A 16,750-nucleotide genomic window follows, 5' to 3' on the forward strand; every position below is an offset into this window, starting at 1 on the left:
TAGAAAATGACCTATATCTACAACATTGTAATAGTTGGAATCGAAAATAAAGTAGAAACATTTTTTCTTTCTTTCTTTTACCAGTAAAATTTTCTGAAAAGATTGCTGTTTTAATTTGGGACAAGATAAGGCAGGGGGCAATTTTTAAGCTCGCGTAAATATCCAAAAATGCAGCTTTACTTTTCAAAACAGAGACTAGTACATATTTAAGGTTTTGCATTTCAATGAATGCAGCTCAAAAAAAAAAAAAAAAAATGTAAGGTATATTTAAAAATTAAAATATTTTTAAAAAATCTACAAGTTTACGTAAAAGCATTCTCTTTCTTGTATACTTGAGCATATGATTCCTGTCCGATGCCGGAATCCTGCCCATCAATTGTTTAACCTCTCGTTTGTAAATTAATACTGAAAATACATAATACAGTCAACTCTCGATAATTTGAAGTCCCAAAGGGACTGGCTAAAACGTTCGAGTTATTGGAAGTTCGTGTTATGGGAAGTTTCCACAACAGTTTCAAAAGTTTGGGACCTGATGAAAACTTCCGAGATAAAGGAATGTTCCGAGTTATAAGCTTCGAGTTATCGAGATCCGACTGTAAATGATTTTTCGCTCCAATAAGTTAGGCATATTAAAGAGTTATTTGATTGAACGGTAAAACTGAAAACATTATGCAATCGTTACCCATATGTTATATTAACTTTAAAAATTAGTCATTTTATTTGTAACAATTTTCCAGTTTGATTAAGCGGATAATCTGCAGCGCTTAAAACCTTGCATCACATGTATTAAACGAAGAAACAATTTTCGTAACAGAAAATAATTCTTATAAAAATCAAATACATCCTTCCTAATAATAATTTACCACTCAACCGTTTTATCAAAAAGCAAGATGGCGAAAACAATTTGCTTTGTTTTCTCAAATTACCTTCTTTTTATCGCCAATATCGCAACTTGATGCATACCCCCTGGAGTGCTAACATGGAACGCGTGCCTACCTGCAATAAATAGTTCAGTTCAGCCGCTCTGTTTATACGCTCCACTCTCAGAACAATATTCGGCCCCAAAAAGGAATTTACCCCCTCATCGCAATTGGTCCTTGCTGTGAGCCTGACTGGAGGAAAACAACAGCTGCTTTCAAAGTTTTATTATTCCCCAAAGGGGGCATTCCGTAAAAAGCAAGTTCCCCCCAAGTGGATAAGAAAATAGCATTTTCAAACAGCTCCAAGCATCAACTGCCGAAATTGCTGCTTTCTTCGTTTGTGCTCTTATTTACTTTTTCTTTTCTCTCTCTCTTTCTTTCACGTTCCGCCTCCGCAAAAAGATTCGAATAGTAAAAAAAGAACGAATGGAAATGGAAGGGGGAAAAAAGTACTACCTTTAGCCCCCTCCTTGTCTTCCAAATTGGAAATTCTTCGGTCTCGGAGGGCCCCTAGGAGGGTCGGCGTTCAGCTTTACGACTAGTTACGAGAGAAATGGCCTATTTTATTTTGTCTTGCTGTTTTTCATTCGCAGTTTTAATGAATTCCAGTTGAGCGTTGCAATTTGAGTGTCAAGCAGGAGGCTGATTGGCATTTAAGTTTTTTTCTTCTCCGTCAGCTTTTAGCGGTGGAATCTTTAAGCACTTATTCCACACGAAATTTCTCGTTCTCGTGGTTTCTAAGAACTGTCCAACCACACAATTTCAGCCACCTATGCATACGTCAACTTCCAGGTTTTTTGTTGTTCGTCCTCATAAACAGAATAACGTCTGTGAAATAAGCGCTAACATCCAGCAAGGCCAATCGAATAAGCTCATGTGTTTCATGGTTTAAAAAATATATCCTTTTTATTCAGTGCTGTCATTTTGAACGTCAGACCTCGAAATTGGCTGGTTAATGTAAACTAATAAATTTAATGATGGATCGGTTTCAAACCACTTTAAAAAAGAATAATAAAGCATACTTGTTGAATTAAATGAAGCGTAAGTAATCCAAACCGATCTTTTAAAATTGTCAGTCGATGTCTTCTACACAATGAAAAGGCATGTTCCCCAAATAAAGCTTTGCTTCGCATTTTATAGCGAAACTTATACATAATAAAAGAATACATTTGAGGTGCATTACAAATAGGGCTAATTCTGGCGGTTTTTTTTTTTTTTTTTTTTTTTTGGCACGCACAGCACCATGTTGCTCTTTTGGTACGTCCTGTTTCCATTCAAGTTAACCAAATTTTATAAATAGGTTTCTTAATTTTTTGATCCTAAGAAATATTCAGCTACATCAGGACATATATTTTGCATTAAACTCTTATCGAGTAACCCGATATTAGTTTCCCTCGCTTTATCTTCCTCATTATGCATATAAAAAGCAATAGCCATTGAATGTTCTCCAAGCAAAAGAAAGATGACTGACTAGGTGCCCTCTTTTAGTTTCATACTATAATGAAATTATTGCACTAAAAAGTAACACAAAATTATATAGCAATGTGAAATGGAGTGTAAGGGTTTACTCAATGTCCCAAGTTTCCATGAAAACAAATTAAATTCTCGATTTCGAAAAAGTATAACCAAATCCGAAAGATCTTGATTTCTATATTTAATGCCCACATTTCATGCTAAGTAATAAATTGAAATGTTTCTTCAAATCATTGTTAATATTTGTAAACATATTTAATAGAAATCAACAAATGCATCGTTAAATTTCGTGTCATTTTTTCTCCAATATTATAGAAATTAACGCATAACCAATCAAAAAATCATGCAACCTCTTCTTGCCAAAGCAGACAAGGTTAGTTGCGTTTCCCAATAGATTTCAAGTGTTTCAGAAAGACTTTTTACGGATTATCTCTCTTTTTCTTGCTAAATTTCTCTAGATTTTAGCGCAGATCGTGACAATCCATTTGACGCTTATCTCGATGTGACAAAAATATTGGCGACCGAGCAATAACTCCGATAGCTTTGGCGCCAGCATATCTTCTTTCCACCTGCCATTCCAGGGCCAGTGGCCGCAGAAACGGCGATGCTAAAAAGCAGCTTTTGCAAAAGCTTGGAGGGTCGGCAGAGAGCACACAGTTCCTCCCGCCTGCTAGCCCGCATCCCTCCAAGCCGTCAATCTTTTTTTTTCCTCCGCATCTAGAGGGAAGGAAAAGGGGGTAGAATTAACCACTTGCTTGGCGGGGCACCTGATGCTTGAGGTAATGAGAGAGTGGAGTGATGTGCATGGGAGGCCTCGAAAGAGGGTTTTCGGCACTTCCCTTCGTATTTGTCTGCATTTCTTCACGGAGAGCGAGTAGTTTGAGAAAAATGGCAAACGCCTGCATTTTGGAAAAAAAAATCATTAATGGTCCCCCCCCCCCTCCTAAAGCAGGCAGTTTAGTAAAAGCAGCTGCTTCACTATTATAATTAACAACCAGCACAATTGTTTGCGGTTTGTCTGATGGTACAGAGGTGTTGAATGGTTTGGAAGCTATAGATCTATGTGTTTTTAGCCAGAAAAAGCATCTATTGAAATTACTGTGAATTGAATCAGATATTACAGCTAAATAAGACTTTTTAAATAAATCTTGGAAAAACTCGCTCTGATATGGGGGCTTATACAGAGTAGAGTACGTAAGACTTGTATAAGTAAATTTACAATCAGACTTGAAGAAGCCTTTTCAAGCATATGTTTCAATGCTTTAAAATAGATGCTACGATTTTAAAAACATTATCATTTTTACTTATCAGAAACCAAAGTTAGGATTTAAGCACTCGTTTTGAAACCTAAAATGACTAGTGCTTCTCAATGTCAAAATTTCAGAAGAAATTTCAGTTTGTAGGAAAGAACTCAATTTTCAAACCCCGCACTTAATTTGCCATTGTTGGAAACAACACGCAGTTAATTTGTTATTGTTGTCAGAGTCATTGAGGAAAAAGTAGGAATGTGCAACAACCCTTGTATTTGTATCTTTTTAAAAACTATTAGATGTTCCAATTGGAGTTTTCAATAAACATTTTTAGCTTCATTCGACACATTCGTTTTGGTTTCTTTGGCACCAAAACTTTTTTTGTTCGATTTTCATGTGAAGTAAGTGTGGGTACAAACAATTCATACATTTAGTGGTATTTTTAGGCATTTATATGTGGGCCTAAAAATATTTTTTGAAATTGTAAGTCAGTCAAGGTTTGCGTTAACCCGTAATCCAGATTTTTTTCGACTATATAATTATGTTTCAAAATGTTTGCATTTTGTTTGACAGCAGAAATAAATCAACAAATAAACCCAACTATATATGTATACAGTAAAACCCCTCCTAACGGACACCTCTTATGCGGACCAAAAAAAAAAATTGTCCCGTTAGTGTCCGCATTAGAGGGATTTTATTGTGTGCGTATATATATATATTTTTTTTTTAAAGTATATTCTTTAATTCATTTTCACGGTTGTGTCAGTAGAAAAGTGTTCAAAAATATAATCATTTCACAAATTATTAGATATAAAAAAATATGCAATAATAAAACAAATCTGAAAACAGCGATTCGAACTTTAACTGCTACCCTAACTGAAAACCAATATCCTGAGCATCTTACGAAGCATTTCATTTGCAGGCTTGTTGAGGACTAACGACAGTCAATTGTCAGTTCCTTGAATTTTCTGTTCCATGAATCTGATGATTGTACGCTCTTTCTTTTGATTTTGAGTTCAGGTATGAATTTTGTTTCTCCTGTGGTTTAAATATTGTTCTAAATATTGTTCTATTTTCTTTATATAAATCTTGTAGCTTAAATATTGTTCTATTTTCTTTATATAAATCTTGTAGCTTAAATATTGTTCTATTTTCTTTAGATAAAACTTGTATTTTTCGTTTGTAAAAGGTTCAATGTTTGTATTTCATGTCATGCTGATATTCTGGACTTTCAGTACCCCAGTTGCTTGTTTTGGGGATGTCGGGGACTAGTGCTGCTTTTTTAGGCAATTTCGCCAGCAGCACTCACGAAACATCATGGTTTTTCCCTACCTTTGGGGAGTACCCCCTGATGAGGCCCCAGGGTATTTTGGGATTTTTTCATTTTTTCCTTCTTTTAAAAGAATTTTTCTTTCTTGTTCAATCCTTATATTGCTATCAAATGTGTTGTCTACCAGTATCATAGAGCAGCCTGTGGCGCCTATTGAACTGAGTAGTGAAGTTCATTTTGGTTGACTTGTCCAGATTATAAATAAAATATATGATAGTGTTTCTATATATATATATATATACATACAGAAATAGAACTCTACCCACGCACTCAGTTTCAAATGCGGCTCTTTGGCATAATTTTAGAACACATGTAAGTGATCTCAACTTAAATTTTATGAAAGTTTTATGTAAAACGTCGGAAAGGAAACATTTGTACAACTTGTTTTCAGGTGACTGATTTAGGTAGTGAAACAGAAATTTACAATTTTCAAATCAATAAAAAAAAAACATTCCAAACTTCTTTCCTTCACATGAAGCGTTTAAAAAAATTTGAAGCAGGAGTGTGGAACAGAAAAAGGTCAAGTTTCATCCCCAAAAAGAAAAACCAAGAGAACAAATAGAAATAAATACATCCACCCCTTCTTGTCAGTAGTCTGTGGAAAGGATGGGAAATATTTCTTTTTGTAGGCGGACTGAAACGAAACAGGACGACAATTTTTCCCCCTTCCCCAACCTTTTTCCTCCCTATTTCTTTGAAAAGAGGGAGAGAAGAAAAAAAAAATGTCAGCAGCAGCGGGACGTGGACACAGCAGGAGGACTGGGCTATAGGGTTTCGGACTTCCGTTTTTAGCTCCTAAAGAACAGACCATCTTGACAGAATGAACTTCAGTAGTTCTTTTAATAGACGGGGTCTGTTTTGCTGCTGCTAATTTAGATAGCGTGAATGAGTGTAACCAGAGATTTATGAATGTTATTTTACCACTTGAAAAAAAGAGAGATTCATTTGTTGTGAATGAGTTTCGGATTCGTCAAAACCTTGTTAAATTTGATTTAGTTGGAAATATAAGAACGTTGAATGTTTTAACGATTTCTTTTAACACTTTAACCGAAACATTTTCAATTATCTGTTTCTTTATTTTTTCAAAAGATTCGTACTTTTTTAATACATTCAAAGGACAGCTAAGAATTTTAGGGGTTTTTTACCAGCTTCAGATGGTACGCAATATTTTTGAAAAAAATTGCACTTTTTCTAATAATTCTAAGACAGTCAAGGTTTGCTGTTACTCGTATTCCAGATTTTTTTCGACTATAAAATTATGTTTCAGAACATTTGCATTGTGTTTAACAGCAGAAATTCTAATGTTTGTCTGAAAAACTTCAAACTTGCGACTGAGCACTGTCGCCTCAGAGAAATTCTTTTTGGAAGCTAAAGCATATTTTGAAATGTTAACAACGGAGGATTTGTCACATAGACACAGTACATGATTCATTTTTCTGGTTCAAATGAATTATATATATATATATATTTTAATTTAACATCATGTCACTTTCATTTCGTGGAATTGCATGAAAGTTCATGTCTAACAATATACAAAATGTGCGATTTTTAACTACATCATTCTGTCACGAAAACAAGAAACAATTGTCTTAATGCAACTAGGCGCGGATCCAGGGGGAGCTGGGGGGGGGCTTCTTTAAGCGAAAAAATATTGCTTAAAGCTGCATTTTGTAAGCATATTTCGAAAAGTTCGCCCCTGATCCCCTGTTTAAGCTCAAAATTGCTTTTAACGCCCCCCCCCCCTCAAAAACCAGGAGCTGGATCAGCTTGTGCGTGCAAAAATTATCGTATTTTTCGTATTTTTGGGTAAAACACCTACTTTTTAAAAAACAAATGGACCTTAAAAACAAACTGACTCGTAATCAATCACTCTCATCAGATTGCAAACATAACTCTCCTGATAATCCAAAAACCCGAAGCATGTTCTACAACACACTTGATGGAAAAAAATACTTCACCTCGTTGTTGTCAGATCGATACGCTTCAAGGCAATCTTCTTCACAAATCGATTTCCATCAAACACCGGAGGTTAGCAAAAAAAGATACATGGAGTGCGGTACAACCCGAAGACGAAATGACAATCCAGAAAACAACTTTTTTTTTAGAATACTACGAAACAGGTGCCTGGAATCACTCGTGTGCGACATGTATTTTGGGGACTTTTCAGCTATCACGAGCTTCAGACGTTCTTCACGCTCGCTTTCACGCGTGACGCCTACAAGAAACCTCCAGCCGTGCGTGAAACAAGCGCTACACGATAGAATTATTAGTTTTCAGATACCAATTTTCCACCGTTGCCGAATCAGCAAATCCGTTGGAAAAGAAAACCGTTCGGAATAAAAGGGAGTCATTACTGAGAATTGACAAACTAAGATGAGTTGCACAAATTGCATACCACCCAGCTTGATCTTTCAAAGAAGCTAAGACGAATTTTAGAAATCGGCATAATATCAGGATCAATTGGAAATGATTGGATCGCCATGAGATCAATATGCCAACGAACCACTGATCGGTTACATAAATCTTTAAGACAACTGCCATATATCAAGAGAGATGTTGGTCACCATAACCCATAATTTTAGGTTTAGTCTAGAACAAGATAACCATGATTTTGAGAGATCGTCATCATATTGAGTTCCATACAATATCAGGAGAATGAGAAAGATACAAATAAATTCAAATTTGGAATAATGATTAAATATTCAAAAAATAAGATCGAGTCTACTTTTGCAGTTTAAATTCTTATTGTTTTTGGCAACCAGGGGTGCCCCGATAGGAGGTCACTGTGACCTGCGGCAATAACTAGTTTTAAATGTTTCACAAGTATTTTTTCATAAAAACTTGCGGTAGACTGCAGAACTAATTATAGGATTTATGCAATAATCACGGAGTACATCAAAAAGATTGATCTCGGCTGAAGCAGCAATTAAAGCGCCCCCTGTTTCTAATAACACCCTGGTGCTGAGGATTCTAAAAAAATCTCAGTAATTATGATTCAAGGCGTAGACAGTAGCAGCGGGGCCGCCGCGAAAAGTAACGTTACTTTTCGTGACGGCCCCGATACTTACTGCTCCCCACTACTTTTCGCGACGGCCCCGGTAGCAGGACCTAAAATGGCTACCCATCTTGTTTTTGCTTCTTGTTAAAGGAAAGGTTAAAAGTTCCACCCAATCCACTTTTTTCTTTCGAGCTGGGGACTGCCCTTAAATTTCTGCTCTCTTTTTTCTTCATTCAGTTGTAGCCCACACCCACATGGCTCTATAAATCACTTGCGTAGACTCGCGAAAACAACATGCAGCTTTATTTTTTAGCTTTTAATGAAACGGGGCACCAGTAAGAGACGAAAAGCAAAACTTCTTAGTGGGTGTGGCAATTTACCATGACTGGAGTGAAAGCCTGTTTTCTCCAGCCAAATCGAGTTGAGGTGCAGAAGGCTGCTGATTCAGAATAGTATTGTTAATGGAATGGGAAAATAGTAAGGCAAACTTTCGAAAAAGTTTTTCAAAATAAATTCAAACTTTTGCAATTGTAAAGAAATAAGGAAAATAAGCTTTAATACGCAAGAAATTTTCCTTGCTTCGTATTGCGTTCTATTTATCTTTTAACCTACGTTTCGTTTTGCAATTGGAAATCTAGTTAAAATTGAAAGTTTCGTTCTGAAGTAATAAATTTGAAAGTAAAGAAAGAAAACCAACTTTTCAAAATTTTTACATTTTGTATATTTAATTTACTAACTGCTTAATCGTAATTTCAGAACAGTTAAACAGTTATGCCTAGAATAAAGCATAAATAATGTGACAAGATCTAGTATACTTTCAACTCATATATACTGTGGTATGGACGTTTCATCATTAGTTGTACAGCGAATCGTGTACAGCAGAAATAATTATAGATTTGCAGTTTACATGTAATAAGGAATAAACGGAAATTATATCAATGTACGTAAACTATTGAGTGACGGAAGAATTTTTAACAATTCCTACTGAGTAGTTTTTAATTTCATGATTAATAGCACCTAATTGGTTAAATTGTCACTTGTATTTGACAACTCAAAGGAATATTACTTCAAACAATTTGCGCAAAAATGTTTAATTTCTTAAAAAGTAATGCAAGTTATCCGAGACAACTTGTATCTTTTAGTGTTTTGAAATTAAAATAGCCATTTTTCTGTTTATATTTTTAAATTAAATTTCATTAAAATGTTTGAAAGAAATGTTTGCACGTTTTACCGTTGGCTGGGGAGGCGGGGGCAATGATTGACGAGTTGAACGGCCGTAATAAAGTTTTGATTTCTTCATCACGATAAATGATGATATAACCAACACGATGCATCAATCAGAAGGAGATTCCAATGTTCTGATTAAATTAGGAAGAATTATCTCCATCTCCTTTGAAAAAAATATTTTTAACAAGAAGGGAGGGGGGACGTAATACAACATCAGGAACTTTTATTATTAATGACACGTGCAGTGTTTGAGCTAGAAATTAGTTGTTTCTTTCTCTAGTTTGTTTTCCATATTTTCATTCTCCGATACCGGCAAAAATAATTTGGCTTCTAAAAACACTTTACTATACTCAATTCTTTTTAGAATAAAATTTAAATCAATCATCACATCAAGCAGATTTCTCACTCGTATATTTTGTGAAAAAATAAATTGATATAAATTTGAAAGTTGGCAATGCCCGATAGTGATACCGGATCATTTATTTTTTTACATGTCTATGCATATTCAAATAATTTGAGCATACGATGAATGTGATGAATAAAACATAAATTCAGTTAAGCTTAGTGTTATAAAATAAAGCTTCAAATTTCTTGTTAGGGTAATTTTTTTTCAACTTAATAGCAAATATTTTGCTTAACCTAGCTTTTTGTTTTCAAGGAGTGAAGTTTTCAAGGATTGAAAAGTTATTATCTATATCTCATGTAATGGTTTTTCAGCAAATCTCAACTCCATTCTGACCGGAAAGCCTTGAGTTCCTTCTACAATGAATAATTAAATCTAAATGAATTAAAATTATACCGCCATCAATCTACCGCCATTATGCAATGTTTCAAACATTATGCGGGTATGCGCCAAAAGAAAGGACATCAGACCTTGGATATAACTGGATCACGTGAAATAAGCACTAAAATGACCATGAAATTATAGCACCTGACAACAAAACTAACCCGGTAAGTTTTTAATTGCTTCCTATAACAAAAGCAGAAGGGTCTTGACTTGGTTAATGACTGCGAGCCAGTTTCTGAAAAACCAGGTTGTTGGCTAGTTGCACTCTAAATCTGTTCTCAACTCCGATGCAGAAAAAGACCATTTGTTTGCAACGACGAAGTTATAAGTGTACGACCGGTTTGGAATATGCTTCTTGAAGTTTTATTAGAATGTTTGTCAAAAACTGGAATTCAGTGGCGTCTGAAAACAAATTAACTTTCATAACCGCGAATCACACAAACACATAGAACTAAACATACATAGAACTGAAATGAAATTTTGCTTGGAAATTTAAAAGGAACGGTATTAGAAAGGCATCTAGTTCGTTGTAGATTTTTATGTAAATCAAAGGCGTTGGCAGAAATTCCACAGGAGACGGAGGGTTCTAGATTTCTAGACTGAAAGAAACTTCAACTGCGATGCTACGTGGAAGAAAAGGCAATCAAAATTCCATTCCAAAGATACACAGCAGTCATGCATACGTGAAATGTCAAGGAGGGTGACAAACACCACATATCTCTAAAAAAAAATAACGTAAATAACGTCCGTCATTCACAATATGAGATTTAACTTTGAGGTATGAAGGAGAGCTGAAAACAGTAAAGTTCTCTTGAATAAACTTTCATATCTTCCGATTGCCTTGACAGTCTTCAGACTCAACACTTCATGTTTATGTACAGCACTTAATATTACTTCCGGAAGCAACAACTAATAATATAGCAAATTAATACTGAAAATAATCAGAAAAAATATTTGGGATGCATTTCATTTGCATTCGCCAACCTATTATAGCACTTAGAACTACAGAAACCCCAGCATTATTTAACCACTAAGCTTAGTTTTATTTATTTATTTATTAAACAGAAATAACTTCTTAAATCAAAGTTTCAACTTTTGAACAATATTTTCATTTTTAAATCCAAAACGTTACCATTTTTTTCCTACATTAACATTTTCTTTCATTCTTTCCCTCCCCCCCCCCTCCCCCTCTTTTTTCCCATTTTTCTATTTTTTCCAAGGAACCGCTTTTTACATCCCTCCATTTTCTCCAACACATTTCCCAGTATTTGTACCGCATGACTTGTATGAAACGCTTTTAAGTTCAACCCCAAGAATTGAAACCTTTGTTAGCAGTTTAGCGGCAAGCTGGCAAGGTTTGTTTAGTATACTTCAAATTGCAAGCATTCTACAACGATACCAATACTCACTGTTGAAACCATTATACTTAAATTATATACACATAGCCATAGTTAATCCAAAACTGGAGAGAAGTCTTGAATAATATTTTGGAAGCAACAAACTGTATTGACAGTGACAGCAAATGACAGTTATGAGTCATCTTTTTAAATCACCTCAGGGAAGGATCATAAGCTTCTATCACCACCCAGCAAAAAGTATATCATTATTGTAGATTTACTTGAAATACCGTTGCATCCTGGATTGGAATTTATACAAAGATGTTTCTGAGTTACCAGTAATCAGAAGTAATATGTCCAACAGGTCGAAGACGAAACAATTTACAGAAGATTCGCGTAAGCCTTTGGATAATCTTCAAACTGCTTACTTAATTTTTTTTTTTTTTTTTTTTTTTTTTTTTTTTTTTTTTTAAGCCTGCAAAGGATAGGAATCATTTTTACTTGACAGTTTTGAACGCTAATTTTTTTTAAAGATTATCTTTGCCGACACATCCTCCATAGTATGACCTTTTTGTGAAAAAGTTTCAAACAAAAGCATAGCATCATTTCTGGAAAACCCCAAAGGAAAACGTTCGAAAGTAGATCGCGGCCACATTGCAAACATGTCAATTCACTCTTATTTCATCAAGCTGGACATTCCCGCCCAAGAATATTTCAATGAACATGTTCCATGGGCGCCAGCAGGGGGAGCACTTGCACCCAGTGTACCCCCCTGACAGTTTTGAGTATCTTTTTAAATCACCTCAGGGATGGATCACAAGTTTCTATCGCCATCCAGCAAAAAGTATTATCATTATTGTAGATTCACTGTGTCTGCATGTATGTGTAGTAAAGACCGTTGCATCCTGGATTCGAATTTATGCAAGAATGTTACTGAGCTAGCAGTAATCAGAAAATTGTAAAAAGTAATACTAATGTAATACTTTGAGAATTTTTTTTTTTTTTTTTTTGTCAAATAATTAATTTTTGGTTCGTAAAATTAAATTCCTCTCCAACGAAGGACAAATTAAAAACCCTTAAATGAAAAGTACTATATGAAAAATATTAACATCATATTTTCCATGAATTTCGGCAGGAGGGTAGTGCAAGGGGGGTGCACTTTCACTCTCTAGCCTTTAAAAATAAAATTTAAATAATTAAACAGGTACAAACAACAAAATATATGCATCAGCACATCACGATAATTATTGTCACATTTATGTGCATAAGAGTCGGCAAGGGGGGGGGGGCGCCTGCTGCAAAGGGGTGCAGGTGCACTTTCAAACCCCTGGATATAAAAAATTTAAATAATTATAAAAAGTGGTAATCATTTAATACTTTACATAAAAATAGTTTTTTTTAATGAAAATGCATTCATTTTAAATAAATGAAATTAAATTAATTTCGGACAGATTACAAAAAAATTGTGCAGAGAAATAAAAAAAAAATAATTTTAGCAAAGATGAAAATACATCTCAGAAGTCGCTTTGAAATAAATTAAATGATTGGTTAAATAAATGAAAAAAAAAATAAAATACGTTACTTGTAAGAAAAACAATAAATAAATCAATAAAAATTCATTTACAAGGTGCACTCCTCTGCATATGATTCTGCCGGCGTCTATTCAGAGAAGTGATAACTAAATTTTTAAAAATGAGGGAACGTTATCTCAAGATCTACAACTCATGTATGAAAGTAATGAAGTCTAAATTTTTTTTCATCCGTCGATTTTGTCAAACTTTCCTGTACTTTTTGTTTCATTATTTAACACCTTCCCGCTCAGTCCCGTCAAAATCACGAGCTCATTTTTAGTCTCCTATTTCTAGTGCTCGTGATATTACCTGGCTAGAACGCACGCAGCTCAAGCTAAAAACATTCCAAGCATAAAAATAAATGCATATGTTGCACAAACACCTTCATTTACAAAATTTTCTGAAATAAAATAAAAATAAGCACTTATTTCCCGGGTTTTTTTTTTCGAAAGTAAGATTGAAATCGTTAAGGGGTTAATATGAGAATACGACGTTTCGAAAAATCAACCCCCCCCCCCCCCCCCCAGGGACCAAGTCGGGCGCCTTTTAAGTCTGGTTGCCGAGCCTCTTCCTCCCCCCCCTCTCCCCAGAAAAGAATTTTAAGATTAATCCGATTCCTAGCCGGGTCCCTAGTTTCCAACAAGGTTGACAGGACCTCTCGACGGCCCTAGCCCCTACGAAGAAAACGCCGACTGCAATATCAAAATGCATCTGTTTATTGTTGCTACAGAATGGAAAACAAGCATTGCATCAACTGCTAACGTTTATTCCATGATGCATCCTAAGACAATTACTCTGGAAAAAAGCAATTTCTTATTGATTAATTAAAAAATATAGCTAAGTGAGCGATTGGCAACACGACGAGGAATCATTGATTAAATAATTGAATCAATTCGGAAGCAAAACGTGAATTGAAGCTCCGGGAAAAAGAGTTCGTTGCTGTAGTCATGGTTTGAAATCCACTTTACAGATTAAAATGAAAAGCAAACCTTTTTGTTAAACGCTGAAAGAGTAGAAGACGTACAAGAGTGAAAAGGATAACAAAGTACGTCGCAAGTTAGTATACTTCTTGTTATCGGGGCATTCCAATTCCGAGAAGCAGAGCAGTTTCAGTCACCAAAGAGCAATAATCAAGGAGCGATACAAGGCCCGGGGTAAACACCGTACTTCATCCATGAGACACAAAAAGCACACTTTTCTTAGGAAGTAAAATCATTATATCTGTACTCAAATATATTTGCAAACCGTTTGACCTTCACCTAAACAATAGATAGATTTTATGCTAATTTCTCGTCAAAATTTTAATTACAAAACACAAGTAAGTAAAATAAAGTCGTCAATTGTACTGCTTTCATCAACTAAAGGAAACCAAAAACAACATGACTAAACATTCAAATAGAACGTATTGAACATTTACGTATACAAGATTGATATTGAAATGCAATCTTGCTTCTATGTAAATTAGAAATTGCTTTAAATTTAAACATTTTGTACTTGAATCAAATTTTAACGCTTATTTACTGCTTTAAATCATTAAAAATAATGTAAAAAATGTTTTTAAATTAGATCAGAGAAAAATTGTAACGGAGTGCGGCTTGCTGCAGTACATGAGACATAATGAAATTCCAATCTTAGGCAATCAGTGGAATGCAAAAAATTCACTCTGAAGTCCGTCTAAGGGTATCCTTACACAGCTCGCACCGGCAAATGAACCATTAGCGCACTCTTGATACCATATTTATCAACTCTGCTCGCAACAGCAAGTTTCGATGGTGCATACTAAAAACTAAAGATATGCAGGCCGCATCAATGCACGGAAGTTGAAGTTCATTTTTAAAATTTTGAGGAAGAATGAAGGGGACCAAAAGAAAAAAAAACCGAGTACATAAATTTGTCATGAACCAACGATTTGAGGAAAAAATTAATTTCTAAAGCGAATTTTAAAAATAGAATTCACTTTCAAAAATTTCCCCCTATCTCTATCTTTTCTCACTCCCCATCCTCTCCATCACCCATTTTTTTCTTTGAGTCCCTTTGATTTAAAAAAAATCAATTTGTTGAAACGTGTTTGGGACATTAAAAATATTACATCACCCCCCCCCCCTGCCACATTTTCTCGAAAGTTGGGGAGCACCCCCTCATAAACGAGCCCACACCAAAAAAGGAGAGGGGAGAGACCTTGAAAAAAATTTCCTAAAAATTTAAATGACAGTCTGCGCCATGGCTCTCAGCCCCCGCCAGGGGCATGCACAGAGGGGAGGGGGGAGAAGTGACACCATTTGGTTCGGGCCCGAGCCTGAAGGCGAGCCGAGATTTTTAAAATGAGGGGTGAAATATATGTAGGAACGTTCCGGTAATCAATGTGGAGGGGGTCCGAAAAAGTCATTTGTGACGCCCCTGTCCCTCGCAGACAGCCCTAATCATATGCACCAAGATTTGGAATTGCCAATCAGATAAACGTAATAGCGTACAGTAGACCCTCGTTTTACGCGGGTTAATTTTACGCGGTTTCGATTATACGCGGTTTAAGATTTGACACCTTTATTTTATTTTACGCGGATGAGTTTCCGTTTTACGCGGATGCGGCAATGCAAATAGATAAAATTTTCCCCTCTTTCGAAATCCAAACTCCTAAAGATTGCAGATTACGCGTAATCAACTGCATTTTGGCATGCTAACAATCGAGCTTGGGTCACTGGAGACATTTTATGTTACTGGTTCCATCCAGAGCTTTTTCCAGAAGTAAAGTTATTAAACTCACACAGTTCAGAACTCGCTGGAATAAGAGCTTTTAGGAGTGACAAATAAGGCCAAAACCAACGAGAATACCGACGTCGGTGACGCACAACCAAAAACTTTCACATTGAAAATTTTAAGCAATTCTTAGACAATAGAAATGATCTCTGATTTGTTAGTGAAGGAAGATTCTATCATGGAAATAACGCAAGTGATCATGGATGCGTTAATGCTCTGCAAAGAATTACTGAAAAAAATTCTTGATGACTGCTAAAAGACTATCATGCCCAGCTCCTCTTTATAAACAGAGCACGAAATTAATGTTCTCTTTATGCATATTGTGCATAAAAGTCGATATAAGTACACATTAAACTTATTATATAATTAGTCATCACTAGAATGAAGTATTTTGTTATCTACGGAACCAAACTCCTATTTTAACACTAGTATTAGGTCTCAATTTACGCAGTTTCGATTTACGCGGCATTTCCGTGGAACGTAACCCACGCGTAAAACGAGGGTCTACTGTATTTAAAACCACGTGCTAGCAAGAAAACAGACTTTCAACAAAAACAAAGACTAAAACTTACCTCCCACGCACAGCAGAGTCGTAATTGCCACAAAATTCGTCCAAGGCATCTTTAAAAAATTCAATTAGTCCCAACGCACATGAACAATAAGTCTTAAATACAAACAGATGTCCTCAGAATCCTTGCAAAAGTTCCAAGCACGCGGTTGGTCACTGCTGAGAAAACACAACACAAGGCCACAGCGGAGCACAGCATACACTTCGACTTCACTGCTTGGCTGTGCCCACATCAACTGCCGAGAAATTTGGCGGAGTCTTTTTTGCGTGTCGTGAAGAGGCTGGGCTGGGACAGACTTGGGGTTGCCGAGATTCTCAAGTCGTGCTCTTTCTTTGCCAACCTTAGAGCTTGGCGATTTCCTGCGATCGCCGTAAGAATCTTCCCGTGGATGCTGAGAGAAAATACGGACCGCGATTAGAAGAAATGGGAGAGTTGAAATTTTTTTCTCACATCACAGAACATGAAATATAACAATGAACACGTGCACGATAATCTGCAGCATTTTTATTTCTAAGTTCCAATGTCTCGTTTATA

The 16,750-nt window shown here is 35.6% G+C and overlaps 1 protein-coding gene across 1 annotated transcript in view; it reads right to left on the minus strand.

Annotated features, from left to right (window-relative positions):
• Positions 1-16,424, minus strand: part of LOC129222874 (hemicentin-1-like) — a 91,984-nt gene extending 75,560 nt beyond the window's left edge. Inside the window, exon 1 of the mRNA XM_054857433.1 lies at positions 16,220-16,424. Coding sequence (XP_054713408.1) covers positions 16,220-16,268 — 49 coding nt within the window. The 5' untranslated portion in view covers positions 16,269-16,424. The remainder of the gene's footprint in view (positions 1-16,219) is intronic.
• Positions 16,425-16,750: the final 326 nt, after the last annotated feature.

The sequence above is a fragment of the Uloborus diversus genome, chromosome 5, assembly GCF_026930045.1.
Source record: "Uloborus diversus isolate 005 chromosome 5, Udiv.v.3.1, whole genome shotgun sequence".
Taxonomy (NCBI): Eukaryota; Metazoa; Arthropoda; class Arachnida; order Araneae; family Uloboridae; genus Uloborus; species Uloborus diversus.